The 14,696-nt window shown below is 31.7% G+C and overlaps 1 protein-coding gene and 1 long non-coding RNA gene across 6 annotated transcripts; one reads left to right on the forward strand and one right to left on the reverse strand.

Moving 5' to 3' along the window:
* LOC102669678 (uncharacterized) lies at nt 1-4,024 on the reverse strand. 5 transcript variants are annotated; one of them, XR_001384213.2, is made up of 5 exons: nt 3,278-4,024; nt 1,931-3,161; nt 1,736-1,835; nt 350-539; nt 1-262 (listed from the first exon to the last, which is right to left on the reverse strand). It is a non-coding gene; the product is annotated as an uncharacterized lncRNA (long non-coding RNA). The 5 variants fall into 5 exon arrangements; XR_003263774.2 differs by having other exon boundaries at nt 1-539; nt 3,278-4,022; XR_005887970.1 differs by lacking the exons at nt 1-262; nt 350-539 and having other exon boundaries at nt 1,542-1,835; nt 3,278-3,444; nt 3,737-4,023.
* Nucleotides 4,025-8,257: 4,233 nt separating this feature from the next.
* On the forward strand, nt 8,258-10,374 carry LOC100818960 (uncharacterized). The gene has a single exon (XM_003541738.5). It carries the CDS (start codon nt 8,424-8,426, stop codon nt 9,921-9,923), a length of 1,500 nt encoding a protein of 499 aa, XP_003541786.1. The 5' UTR covers nt 8,258-8,423; the 3' UTR covers nt 9,924-10,374.
* The last annotated feature ends 4,322 nt before the right edge of the window (nt 10,375-14,696 follow it).

A 14,696-nucleotide genomic window follows, 5' to 3' on the forward strand; every position in this document is an offset into this window, starting at 1 on the left:
TGAAGGAACCTTGAATGCGTTTTATAACAGGCTGGAAACCTAATAACATTTTGCTGTCATTGATTTATGTTCATTGTGTGGTCGCTGTCAACAACATTTTACTCCATATACCTATTTTAGAATTATAATCTATAAGGTAAGATTTCTAACAACTTCAAGTCACTCAAATCAAGTATATATGCAGAGTTAAATAGAATGATCAAGAAACTATCCCCAGGAAGAGATGACCCAAATGACTGCCCTTGATCGTGTGCAAGACTTCCTATGTAAAATCAACACACATATATAATGATCTGATTCAATAATTAAAAAACTAGTACAAATGATATAAGTTTTTAAAGCCAGTTACCTGTTTCGTTTGTTGGTTGTCTTACGTTAGTTCAACTCTCTGCATGAAGAATAGTTTTGGACATTGAAAGAGTTCTGAGGAAGACTATTAGACTAGAATGTGATTCACTCTTAGTGATTCAAGCTTTTAAGAAACCTTCTTTAGTCCCTTGGCAGCTTCGCGGGTGTTGGGAAAACTGTCCTTTTTTTTTCTGTAAAAATATATAGTTTTTGTTTACTCTCATATATTCAGGGAGGGGAATTCTTGCACTGACATTTTGACTAACTATGGCTATGACTCTAGGATTAGTTACACTTGGTGGGATAATACCCCAAGTTTAGTTAGGGGTGAATTCCTTTGCAATACGGCAGCATTTCCAAATTACAGATTTTGTTAACATGATTAGGTCTTGGCATAATCTTCCCAATTTGTTCATCCTTTTTTCTCTCTTTTAATAATAGTTGATGTGATTTCTTGGTGGGTTTATGTGGATGCCAACATAGTTGGAATGCACACACCCTTCATAGATCTTACACTAACTTTTTAAAAAGAATCAGTAATTCTTGAGATTTGGTAGAATTATTACGACAGAAGATGAAATATGAATATTTTCTTCTTTGTAAGAAAACAATAAGGCCTGTTTGAAAAAAAACATTTTTCTGTTTTCACTTTTAACTGAAAATTAAAATTGTCATTTTATTTTCAATTTATTTTCTGTTTTAAACATTTATACACAAAATGTTGAAAATAACTTAGTTTTTTTTTCTTATACAAATCTCTAAAAACAGAAAACAAATTAAAAACAAATTAAAAGTGAATAAAAAATGAACCAAAGAGGCCCATAACATTTTAATTTGACGGTGTTATCTTTTTCCTGAGTGTTGCTGTATCCTTTACAATTATTATTTAATCTGAAATACCAATATATGCCACCTATTAAGAGCAATATATATACAATAATTTTCGCAAAGTGTGAGCACCATTCCAATAAACATTGACCAAGGAGATCTCCTTCAACTGGCCAAAAACAAAGCACACAAGTAGACTAAACAACACATCTAATCAAAACCGTCAAATATTAATTAGGTATTGGGCAATACTAGCTAGGTGTAGTACCTTAGAAGCTGACCTTTATTGTACGAGTCGAAAAATAATATCTAAAATGCTTAAGTTTATACCTAAACTTTGTCTTTTGATTTACAAGCCCTTGTCAATAATATGTTAATGTGTTCATTCTCATATCAAAATTTGTCTCAAGGTGTACAAGTCTTTGTCAATAATATATTATTCAATTCGTTGGTTCCCATAATCAACATGAAACTTCTTCCTCTTACTTATACTCCAATAATATTAAATTTGCAAATACATAATGACTAATTAAAGAGAACAGAAAGGTACAGAACAAACCTTTGCTTTTGAAACCCGAGCCAAACCTTTCCTTATTAGTTTCTCTAGCTTCTGTAATTCCTGAATTTTTACTCCTAGCAGCTCTTCCCCATTCAACTTCCTGTCAAGGCAAAACAATGCTTCAGAAGTAAACGAATAGGTAGGTTAGTGCATCACAGAGACAAAGTACAAAGTGTGCACACAGCGTATATGTACCTTGGCTCACGAGTCTTGTCTGCAGTAGCACATCACAACATTCTTGTAGATGTCACTGTCAGGCCATAGATAAATTTCCATGAAATTTTCATTCATGAATTTTGAATTTATTAGTATGCATCCTTTTCCAATCTCTGGCTGCTATTCTTGTCTTTATAGAGTCCACAATATTCTTGTCAAGATTGTGAGAAACTTGTAAACCTTGAACTCTTTGAATAGCTTCTTCAGAATCCGAATGAACTTCCAACGCCATAAAACCTCGTTCCCTTGCCATGTTGATACCATGAAGAATGGCCCACAACTCCAATTGAGTAATTGAACAAGATTTCAGGTTGCAAGCAAAAGCTCCTTGAAACTTTCCTGTATGATCTCCGATAACCCCTCCACACGCTCCATCGACATTCAGTCGCATAAAACCTAGATGAAGTTGTCTCCAACGTAACATAGATGCTTCCGTGTGATGGTAATTATAGCTTCCAGCTTTGTACAGATTGTCTCCAAGCCTCAAGTGATGCTCAAGATTTATTTATCTACCTAACCTCCTCACTGTCTCGAAGGCAATGCATCACTGATTCTGGCTCCTTATTACACAACAGGCACAAAAACTCCAAAGTCATCTTCCTATTCCAGTGAGCAAGGTTGGTAGGAAGAGCCCTCCTAGCAATCTTCCACCTCTCATATCCTTCCCACCTCCAAACCAGAATAAAGATAGGAATACTCTGTCTACCATCCAAATTGGCAATCATTTTGTAAGCTGATGGGATATCTAACACACCTTTATTACTAGCTCTCCAAATTAACTCATCATCTTCCACATTTCCTTCACACCCAGTTACAAATTTATCCCTAACAGATTTGATTACTGACCACAGATTAGAGTCATTTCTAGCTTTATTCACAACAGGAAACCCCAACTCCCCACAATTATACTTGGCTCTAATAACTTGTACCCACAAAGCATCATTTTTGGTACAAAGTTCCCAAGCCACTTTCATCGTAAAGACATCATTAACATGACGAGCCTGTCGTAATCCCAAACCTCCAATCTCCTTTGGTGAACAAATTCCTTCCCAACAGACCCAATGATCACTCCTTTCATCGGTTGTATCCCCCTATAAAAAACTTCTACAGAGTTGATCCACCTTGTCACAAATAGATCCAGGCAACATAACAGTTTGCATAGCATACATAGGAATTGAGCTCAAAACAGCTTTGGAAAGAGTTATTCTACCTGCAAAAGAGAGATTTTTAGTCTTCCAATTGCTAAGTCTCTTTTGAACTCTCTCCAAAATACAATTATAAGAGGATTTAGAAACTCTCTTGTGATGAAGATTAATCCCCAAATACCTTCCTAAGTCATTTGTTCGTTGGAAACCCAAGCCATTATTGATTTCCTCCCTCACACTCCAGTGCACATTATGAGAAAAGAAGATTCCTTGTTTTCTCCTTACTAACTTTTTCTCCAGAACTTTCACAAAATAAATCTAAACATGTTGAAATGACATCCACCTGATCTAAAGAAGCATCCGCAAATAACATTAAATCATCATCAAGGGCTAAGTGTAAAAGAGCAGGACCATTTTTTCCCACTTTAATAGGTTTCCAGAAATTATTTTCCACCATCACTAAGATAATATGACTCAATATTTCCATGCAAAGAACAAACAGATGCAAAGATAATGGATCTTCTTGTCTTATACCTCGAGAAGGGGAAAATTGATGCAAAGCTTCCCCATTCCATAACATCTTAAAAGTAGAGGTTGAGACACAATAAAAAACATCTATGAAATTTGATGGGAGACCTACCTCTTGGAAAGTATCCTTGATGAAGTCCCAGCTCAATCTATCATAAGTCTTCTCAAGGTCAATTTTGATAGTCATCCACCCTTTCTTTCCTTTCTTCAGCTTCATAGAATGAATCACCTCTTTAGTGATGACAATATTATCTCTGCTTTGTCTATAGGTACAAAACTACATTGAGTAGAGTTAACCACCTTTTACATAATCTCTCTTAATCTAAAAGACAAGACCTTTATGAATGCTTTGTATGACACATCACAATGACTAATAGGTCTAAATTGAGAAAGTTTATACCTATTCTCTACCTTAGGAACCGAGGTAATTAAAGTGGCATTTCTCTTATTTTCTGGAAATTATCTTCTCTGTAAATTATCCGTTTCTACAGTCATATCACACTCAAGTTAGAACGACAAAATAATCAGAAATCTGGATTTGCTTTCCGCACATGGTAAGGGCTAAAGTTGTAAACGAGAGTCGAGTCATAGTCTAACATTAGAAATTTAAGTTTCACTTATAAAAAAATGAATGGCAAAAATTTAATCATTTATTTAAATAAGTCTACTTAAAAGTTTGAACTTGAATTGTTTTAAAAACCTAAAACTTGATTTTAGTTTATTTAACTCATTTAAAACTTAGTTATTTTTAATTTACAAAATTGTACTTAAACTAAACTTTATTACTTTAGAAATTAATAAAATATTTTGATATTATATAATAATTTAAAAATAAAAATGTGCTAAATATGTGATATGATAACGTGAAATATATGTAATTTTAATATGAAATTTTATGGTTGTTTGAATGCCAAACGAATGTTTTCAAAGTTCCTAATTTTACTTGGGAAATTGGTGCTAGCAAAATGTTGAAAGTGTTGGGGGATCATTTGCACCTAAAATAGGACGTGCACGAGGGGGCCTATCGTGTTGCTAAATCTCTGCAGGATGCCAATAAGAAGATGAATAAAAATAAATTAAAATAAAAGTTTTACATTAAAAATATATATATAAATATAAATTTCACATTATTTTGTTATTTTATTGTTCATTTTTTTTTGTTCTTTTTTTTTTTAAATTGAATGGGTCCAAATGTTATTTTGTTTTCCATAACAACTCGGTGTATCATATAAAGTCTATTTAGATACAAGTTATAAGTTCTTTTAAAAGTTTCTTTATTGAAAATATATTTTATATTTTTACTAGAGAAGTTCTCAAAATAATTTATGACTTGTATCCAAATCCAAATATGTACATAATTTCTTGCTTTTATTGCCAACTTGTTTTCATCCTATTTCTTATTTTTTAAAAATTACAGAAAATAGTGTAAATAATTTTTTTTTTCTATTATGCTTTTTCCTATACAAATATTTGAAAACAGAAAATATAATGAAAATAATATGGCAGTTTTTTAGATAAAAATTTAAAATGAAAAACAAAATTATAAGTAAATTTCCCTAATATACGAAATCAATATTCAAATAGTAAGAATTTTTTTTGAGGATTAAATTGTAAGAAGTTGAATCCGGGGGAACTTTGTATTAATATCGATTCGATCAAATTTCATAATACATTATGTATCCGCCGCCCCGCCCCCCCAATCAATATACAACTTCGATAATTAGAGATGAACAATCTTGTTGTTAAACACATTAATCATGATTCACGCTGTTAATGAATGTATTTTCGCCAAAATAATGAGAGCAAGAGTTTATTTTACTTTTTTCTAGGGGAAGATTTTATTTTGCTTAAATAGTTTGGTTGGTGGAAGATGCTATCATAACAATTGTAAAATAAATTCAATGTATTCTTTCAAAACGCAAAACAAGGAAAAGTGACTATATAAGTTTTTTAGATATTTTTTAAGGTAAGAAAGGTAAAAAAATAATCAATAAAATTAAAAAGTATAAACATATTTAATATTTTAAATAACTAAAAAAACTTAATACACTGTATTAAATTTTTAATAGATATTTTTAGTACATTATTAGTAAGACAGTAAGTTGTCAATCCAAGTTAACTCAAGTATCTTACAAGTTTTGGATAAAAAAAATCATAGAGAAAAATATACTGGAGTTCTAATAGACCCAAAGATTAGTCTACACCATTCATTATTCAAAATAAAGACTAGTCTTCACCATTATTGTATTTTTATTCCGTAAAAGGTAATAAATTATTTATAAAAGAGATAGATTTTAAGAATTAACTGAGATGAAATTACAATTTGGGTGTTTATGTGAAAAAAAGGTAAAATTAGAGATTCATTTTTAAAAAAAATAAAGTTAACGGTACCTATTTGTAAAAGAAATAAAATTTAAGGATTGATTAAGACAAAATTAAAATTTAGAATACTTATATATATACAAAATAAAATTTAAGGAAATTAAATTTTAATAATAAAAAAAAATGTCTAGTTAAGTTGATTATATGCACTAGTTTGAATTTCTAAACATCTTGTGTAGTAGAAATTATTTTCTGAAGAAATCCTCTAGAGTATGCTTGATGGGGGAATTTAAAATTATGAGAAAATTTTAAATGTTAAGAATTTGAAATATTTCAATTGAAATTCTTTCATTTTTAAAATTGTGTTTGAATAAAAAAAATTAAAATTGTAAGGGTGAAAGTAAATGAATGTAAAGAAAAGAAAAGATAAGGTTGGTGTGCTTCGAAAGAGAAGAATACTGATTGGGCATGGAGAGTCGCAGGGAAATCGGAACACAACGACATACACCACTACATTCGATCAAAGCATTTAGTCAACGACGTAAGGCATGACCTAAGCCCTCCACGCCGGCGAGCACCTCCGCCGTGTGATGGGCAACGACGATTTCTCCCCTGACTGACGGGTGCAGTTCTACATGTTCCTCTATGCCCGCACCTGATCGACGCTCCGCAAGCTTGAAGAAGAAGATCATCGACGTGAGAGAGAGAAGAGTTATGATCAATAAGAAAATCTCAATTTCTCATTTTTATAAGAAAATTAAAATTTCACAATTTTTAGTTATTTAAAATTCTGTTTTAAAATTCTAAAAATTTAAATTATTCATAAAAAAATTCAAACAATAAATTTTAGATTAAAAAAATTTAAATTCTTTGATAAATTATTTTTTTCAGTTAAAATTTTCTATCTAAATGTACTAATGTCCAATTGATAGTTTAGTAATTACATATAGAAGAAAAATACATTTTCTTTTACTTTAGGTACATATAATAATTTTCAGAATTAAACTTCAGTTAGTCTCATAATATTTTACCGATGCCCTGGGTGACAAAATTTAGGATTTTATCCCTTCTTGTCATTTTTGTTAACGAAAGAAAATAGCTCGTGTAAAAAGAACGGAGTTACTGTCGTAAGAATTGTACAATAAATTCACTGTGTTTCCGTTAAAAGACGTTGAAAGTGTCAATATAAGCTGCAAACAAAAATAAGGAAAACGATAATGAATGTTTCTAATGTATTTATTAAGGCAATAAAAGTAGAAAATAATCAATAAATATTTAATAAATTAAATATAAAAATATTTAGTAGTACATCGCATTAATTGTTTTTGATAAATATTTTCGGTACATTTATTAGTGAGACCTTAAAAAAGTAATTTATGAATGCAAGTTACATTAAGTAGCTTAAAAACTTTGGATAAACATATGAATATGTTACATGAGGCCACGAATACACGGTATCTAATTGACCCTTGAATAGTAATAATGTGTTGTTATTATCCTTTGTCAAGAAGGTTGGGACGAGTCACGTTTACTTTTCTAGTTGGTATTAATTTTGGCTAAGGTCGACTCTTTAGATTCAAAAATTGAATTTAAATTTGAGAAAACTTAACCCTACGTTAGGAAGAAAGAAAAAATTGAATTTAAATTGAAGAGTAAATAAAAGGAAACAAAATTTTAAATTATTGTGTATTATTTTTCTCATTTTTCCTTTACCATCTATCCAATGAAACAAAGGAAATGACATTGTGATTTGTGTCTTTTTATCTTCTTCTTTTTTTTTTACTTTTTTCTTTTTATTGGTTTTGTAGAGTGAAAAAAAAGAAAAAAAAATTGAAATCAAAGTAAAGAAGATGAGATGTTTATTTTCTTTCTTTTATTCTTTAACCAAACAAAGATCATAATAGTGCATGAATTTAATTAAAACCAAGTTTAAATAAGATATTGTTAAATTAACATAAAACATGGTTTAATCAGAATTACTCTAAACCAATAATTAATTAATACCAAGTCATTAAACGAGATACTATTATAATAATTTATTGTCTTAAAAGACAGATCAAATGCATTTGTCACTTTCATTCACCTTAAACCCATTTGAGACTATTAAGTTATCAAACTTTTCATGCCACTGCTTAGGTGCTTGTTATAAAGAAAGAGTGGATAAAATTAAAATAAAACGGAACACACTGAGTGGGAGTGAATTGGGAAGTCAAATGTGGGATAATGAGTCTCACCTTAAAACTTTGTTTGTCTTTCTTCCGAGACCGGGGGGCCTTATATGTGAGACCAAGGTGTTTTGTTTTTTCCTTTTTCCTTTTGGTTCATGTGTTAGCCTTAGTCAAGGTCAATGTCACCCCATGTGATACTCGTTTCTAAAATCCTATTTTTAATTACCAAAACACCCCTCTGAGGCTCTCACCTCTCTCACTCACTGACACATTCTAAGCTAGGTAGTGAGTAAGTGAGTGTAGTTTGAAATGGATGGTCAGGGTCACGGAGGAGGGAGCAGAGCAGAAGCGGAGAGATGGCTTTACACAGCGAACAAGGTTTTAAGCGCACGTGACCTGCACGGGGCCCGCTCATTCGCGATCCGGGCCCGAGAGTCCGACCCGAGATACGAGCCCACGGAGCTCCTTCTAACGGTCATTGATACACTCATGGCCGGCGAGGCCCGGATCAACGACCACTTCGACTGGTACGCCATCCTCCAAGTCCTCCGTTATACTCAGAACATCGACTACATCACTGCCCAGTACCGCCGCCTCGCCACCCAACTCGACCCTCACCACAACCCCTTCGCTTTCGCCTCTCACGCCTTCACTCTCGTCAACGACGCGTGGTCCGTACTCTCCAACCCAACCAAAAAGGCTTTCTACGACAACCAACTCAGACTCCTCACTCAACCCGCTCCTCCTCCTCAACCACCACCGCCTCCGCCGCCGCCACCTCTCGCTTCTCCTGCCCCGGTGGCCTTCTTTCCGATTCAGCCGCCGCAACCGAACCTAAACCCGAACCAATTCCCTCAAAGGGAAAGCCCTAGGCCTAGAGTAGAGGTGGAGCCTCCACCGCCGCCGCCGAGTCAGGTGGACAATGCGACCGAATTGACTCGGGCGAGTGACGTCGAGACCGAAGGGGTGAGTTTCTGGACCGCATGCCCTTACTGTTACGTTATGTACGAGTATCCGAAGGTGTACGAGGATTGTACTTTGCGGTGCCAGAATTGTCGGAGGGGGTTTCATGGGGTGGTTGTACCGTCGCCGTCGAAAGATGGTACTTTTGGCTCATTTTGCAGTTGGGGTTTTTTCCCTGTGGGGTTTTCCGGGGATTTCAAGGACATTAACGGGTCTTCTTCCAAGTGGAACCCTTTTTCCCCTTTGTTTCCTTGCGCTTTGCAGGGGGGTGAGGAGAATGGTAGGTACCAGAAGGGGCCTTGGGTTTTTTACGATGACGACGAGTCTGCGGAGTTCGTGGAGGGTGGTTCCGACACGACGGAGGATGATTCCGATGATGATGACTGGCGTGGCGGGAATCAGAAGGGGACCACGAGGAAAAGGAAAAGAAGGAAGAAGAGTAGCAATGTTGGTGGTGGTGGTGATGTTAGAAGGGTACCTACTACAATTGAGAGGCCTAGAAGAGGGGTTCAGAATAGTGATGGTAATGACAATGTGGAGAATGGTGAGGCTGTGGATGGTGGTACTGGTGGTGCTATTGCGGTGGTGGTGCCGGAATCTAGCAAGAAGGCGGTGGCATTGGGTGGATCAAGGAGGAGGAGTGAGAGGAATTTGGGGAAGTTGGATTTGAATGTGGAGTTTAGCAATGAGGTGGAGGAGCCTATGTATGGCCCGGGTGAAGGGAATGTGAATGGGAATGCTGAGGATAATATTGAAGGGATTGGGTTTTTTGAGGGGCTGGATGAGTTCCTTAGTAGCTTGCCTATTCTCAATGTTGTTGCTGATGATAAGGTTAAGGGTCATTAGTAGTGCATGTTCATGTAGGTAGTTTCTTGTATGTTGGTACTTGTCGCGCCAAATGATGCTGATGAGCTCCTTTCTTTTATTCTTGTCATGTTAGTCTTTTAATAATTCGCGGCAATACTTGCTCACTTTGTTTTGAACTATCTGGGGAGGATTTCTCTTTCATTCTCTCATGTTCGGTTCAGGAAGGATATATTACTCATTCTAGCTTAATCAGCTCTCTCTATTCCTCTTTCTCACACACAGACTAATGAGTAGTAACCATGAGAGCTCGATTTGGAGTTTTACCTGGCCCTCAACTGCAAACTGTATGCGTGACGGTCATCTGCTCATGTTGTTTGTGTGTAGCAGTATATAGTTAATATTTTTTTTGGATAACTAACCATGTTGTTAGCTATATACCCTATATATATGCAAAGCATATCCCTAAAGCATATAGCTGTGTGGTTTAGTATTCTGTTTTGTTGCTTCAATTGGTGATCCTAATGATATCTTGAGGCTTTTCTCTTTTACGGTTGTATTGGTGTTTCTTCTGTTGTGTTCTTCTTTGGTAGTTTTGTGGCTTTGCTCTCATGTTTTGTAAGAGACATACATCGCTCAATGAGTTTGTCTACTTGACCAAGATTTTAAAAGTGCCAACTAACTGGCATTTGCCTACAACTACAAGTCCAATGGGGTATATGTGCTTTTATATTATTCTTCGACAAGTGCTAGTAAACACTATAACACACTCTTTTTAAGCTCCAACACACTCCTTACTATATTTGTTGAAATTGACTTGGATTCATGAAATGATATGGGTTCCACATCATATCTAATACAATCTCATTCGTAATTTCTTGTGCCATTTAACTAGCATTTTTCATTATTTTTATATCTACCTATGAACTGTTGAATTTATATCTGGTGGTGCTTGTCCTTTTCAAATTGTTGGTCCTGTGCCTGTGCTTTTATAAGTTTATTCCCTTTCAGAAATTGGCTAATATGTTAAAATTTCCTTTATAATTTCTAGTGGTGGGTAATGATCGTTAAAGCTTACACTAGGTTCAGCGGTGGTATTTTCCTAGGTGCTTTTAGTCCTCTACTTCATTTTAAGCGAAAATAAATCAGAACAAGTATTAGTCCTCTACTACTTTCTTTCAGCATATCAGTCATGGGAACATTGCGAAGGGGTCCATAATGATTGTCGAAACAAGTCATGGACAGGAATCATAGCTGGAGCCTCAATGAGTTTTGAAAAGAATTGCATTCCTATGTTGCTATGTGTATGTTTTGTTATTTTCACGTAGTTGGACGTGGTTATCTAGTTATCTTTTGCACCCACTGAATTTATTTTTTCTTCTTCTCAAAGGTTTGTTAGTAGTATTTATCTTTTTTATGGTGTTTGATGCCAAAAAAAGTAGATGGGATTGTCATGTTTGCGTTCTCCTTCACTTATCATTTATGCCAAAAAAAGAGAGAAGATAATCCGTCTTGGAACTATTTTTTTAAAAGATTAAAATAATATGATGTTTTTTTCTTTGTAAATCCAACTATTGCCCGACCAATAACAAGAGCCTTAAATGTTTGACATCCACATGTATAAAATAGAGATAACTTATTTTAAATATTTGGTATTCTTGTTTGAAAAATCACGCATATCTTTATTTTGTTAAGTTTAAGGAAAGGAATTTGTCTTTGGATTCATATATATATATATATATATATATATATATATATATATATATATATATATATATATATATATATGTTTATTTATTATCTTTATCTATATTGTATTCAAATTATAGCAAATATTCAATTCTTAAAGTACTTGTATTTTAAATTTTTTTAAAGTAAATTTTTGGCAAAACTTATAAATTAGAGTATAAGTTTTATTTATTAATTTTCTTTTACTTCATTTGGAGATATATTATCGATTTCAGATTATATTAGTTGAGAATGTTTGGAAATAAAAAAGTAGTTAAAAAATAATACAATTTGAAGAACTTATTAGTAGAAAAATTTGATGTATTTATTTTTGGATGGGTTTTGTTTTTGTTTGTATTAAGGGTATGTCTAAACCATTGGAGAGTATTCTTCAAGAATTAGGTTGGAATTCGTGGAAAGATGTAGTGATTCTGAAACTTTAAGGAAAATCAATCAAGTTTATGACGAGAGAAGGTTTTAGAGACCTGTAGGAGGTTTTGATGTTGTTGACGTGGGGAATGGATTTTTTATGTTGTTCAAGATACTTTGTGTTTCTTTATGATTGTGTTTAAAAATTTGGTAAATTTGTATTTTTAGTTCATTAGTTGTCTTTAATTTTAATTTTAGTCTCTCTTTAAATTTATTCACTAATTTAGTCGTTTAATTATGTCAAATCCTGTAAATGTGGTCCTCAAATTCAAATTTAAACATTGAGTGTCACATAGAAATGTTGTGTTGACGGTCACGTATTACGTTTTGATTGGACGATGAACAAAAACATGTTAGAGTGGGCTCTTGGACACACATTTTCATGTTCGATTAGAACGTGACACATGACAACTAAGATTTCTTTATGTTTAAATCTGAACTTGAAGATCACATTTTCAAGACTTGACATAACTAGGGGATGAAATTCATCAATAAATTTAAATGAAGACTAAAATCAAAATTAGAAACAACTAGGAAGATAAAAATACAATTTAACCTAAAAATTTATTCGCCTTCTGTTGGAATGTTAAAAGTTTCACTAATAGGCCAAGCTATTAGGTATGCATATGAATTGCTAATATATATATATATATATATATATACACACCTTCCTTCAAGTTTTTTATAGTAGTCAAATCAAAACATTAATTTTAAAATAATCATTGATCTTGATTTTATCACTTAAACCATCGAGAGCCACCTAATTAAAATTTGAATTTTATAATAGTCATTGATATAGTTTTCTTTTACTTTAATATTTTGAGTCATCAGATTAAAACATTTTGAGTCGTTTATCATATTTAAATTAATTTTATATATTATTTTGTATTTATTTTTCATCTTATTTATTATTATTATAGATAAGTGATAATGTAATTTTAATTTTACAATTAAAAATAATTATTTACATTATAATATTTACTTTTAATAATTACTAATTTTATGATTATTTAGTATATTAAATTGAATATATGTATATTATTTGACTTCTTACTAATTTATATTTTATGACATTTATCTATCTATCTATATATAAACTTTACTTGAAGTTTTTAGAATTGTTAGATCAAAATTTTAACTTAATAATAACCGTTGATCTTATTGAATTATGTAACCTCCACTTTAACATTTTTGAGCCATTAGATTGAAAATTTGATTTGGCTTCACAACAATCATTGGTATGATTTATTGTCATCTAGAATTAATGGAAGATTATTAACTTTAAAAAATAATGATCTATTATTATTATCTTTTATATATTTATGTAAACTTCACTTGAAGATTTTATAGTCATCAAATCAAAACATCAATTTTAAAATAACCATTGATTTGATTTTGCCACTTGAATCATTAAGAGTCGTCAGATCCGAGCCTTAACTTTATAATAATGATTGATTTGATTTTACTTTCACTTCAACATTTTGAGCCGTTTATCATATTTAAATTAATTTTATATATTATTCTATATATATTTTTCATCTTATTTGTTGTTATTATTTAATATAGTGAAACATTAATTTAGTTGTTGAGATTAGATTTGCCGATTAATTCGGTCTTACATATTATGAAAAAAAAATAGTTTCTGGTTTTAATTATAAATGAATTGGGTTTCTAAAATTGATAATATCATTTAATTTAATTCTTTTTTACAGGAGTTAATTAATAAACTAGTTAACTTAATCTTTGAATTTGATAATTACTTCTTAAACTGGATACTCATTTATCTTTGGATTTTATAATCAGTAGTAATTTGATAATTATTTGTTAATTTTGCTATTAAATATTTGCCTTAAAGGTCAATATAAGTTATTGAGATAAAATTCTGATTATCATTAGAAAATAACACCAAAATAAAGTGCTAATTCTTTAACTTATTGGATTGTTGCAATGATGTAAGCCGTGACGGATTCAAAAAAATTTAGTGGGAGAAAAAAATAATCTATAATATTTTCATAGATGAAATACATTATGAGTTTTTTGTTTCAAAAAATAATACCAATTTATTTATTTATATTTTTTATGTTCCTATTTTTTTTTAAAATATCTTATGGGAGCAATCCTTATTTTTTTATGGGGGCAAAAAATATATTTATTAAATATATTCAAGTAAAATAAATTAATCTGTGGGGACAATTGCCTTCTTTGCTCACAACATGCATGTCACTCAGTGTAAGGTAAGTTTGGTTCACATGTGGATAAATGATATATTTAATTAAAAAAATTATGTTTGATTTGTATAATTTGTGTATAAATTTTCTTAGGTAAATGTTAGTTATATACGTTACAAATGAAAGAAATAATAATTATTAATATTTGCTATATAATATATGAACCAATTTGTATGAGTTATTTTACTTTAATTAATGTATTGATTTTAAATTTTAAATGTATAATTATGTTAAATATTTAAAAGAACAAATTTGTTAATATACAGTGATTTTATTAAATTCTTGAATTGTTTTTGGAGGATATTTATGATTTATACCGTAAAGTTGTAAATAATTTACAAACATATTATAAACTATTTTGAAAATATTTTTTAAAACAATTATATAAATATTTATATAATGTAAATACTAGAGAATAAACTGCCGGAAT

The sequence above is a fragment of the Glycine max genome, chromosome 13 (genome assembly GCF_000004515.6).
Source record: "Glycine max cultivar Williams 82 chromosome 13, Glycine_max_v4.0, whole genome shotgun sequence".
Taxonomy (NCBI): Eukaryota; Viridiplantae; Streptophyta; class Magnoliopsida; order Fabales; family Fabaceae; genus Glycine; species Glycine max.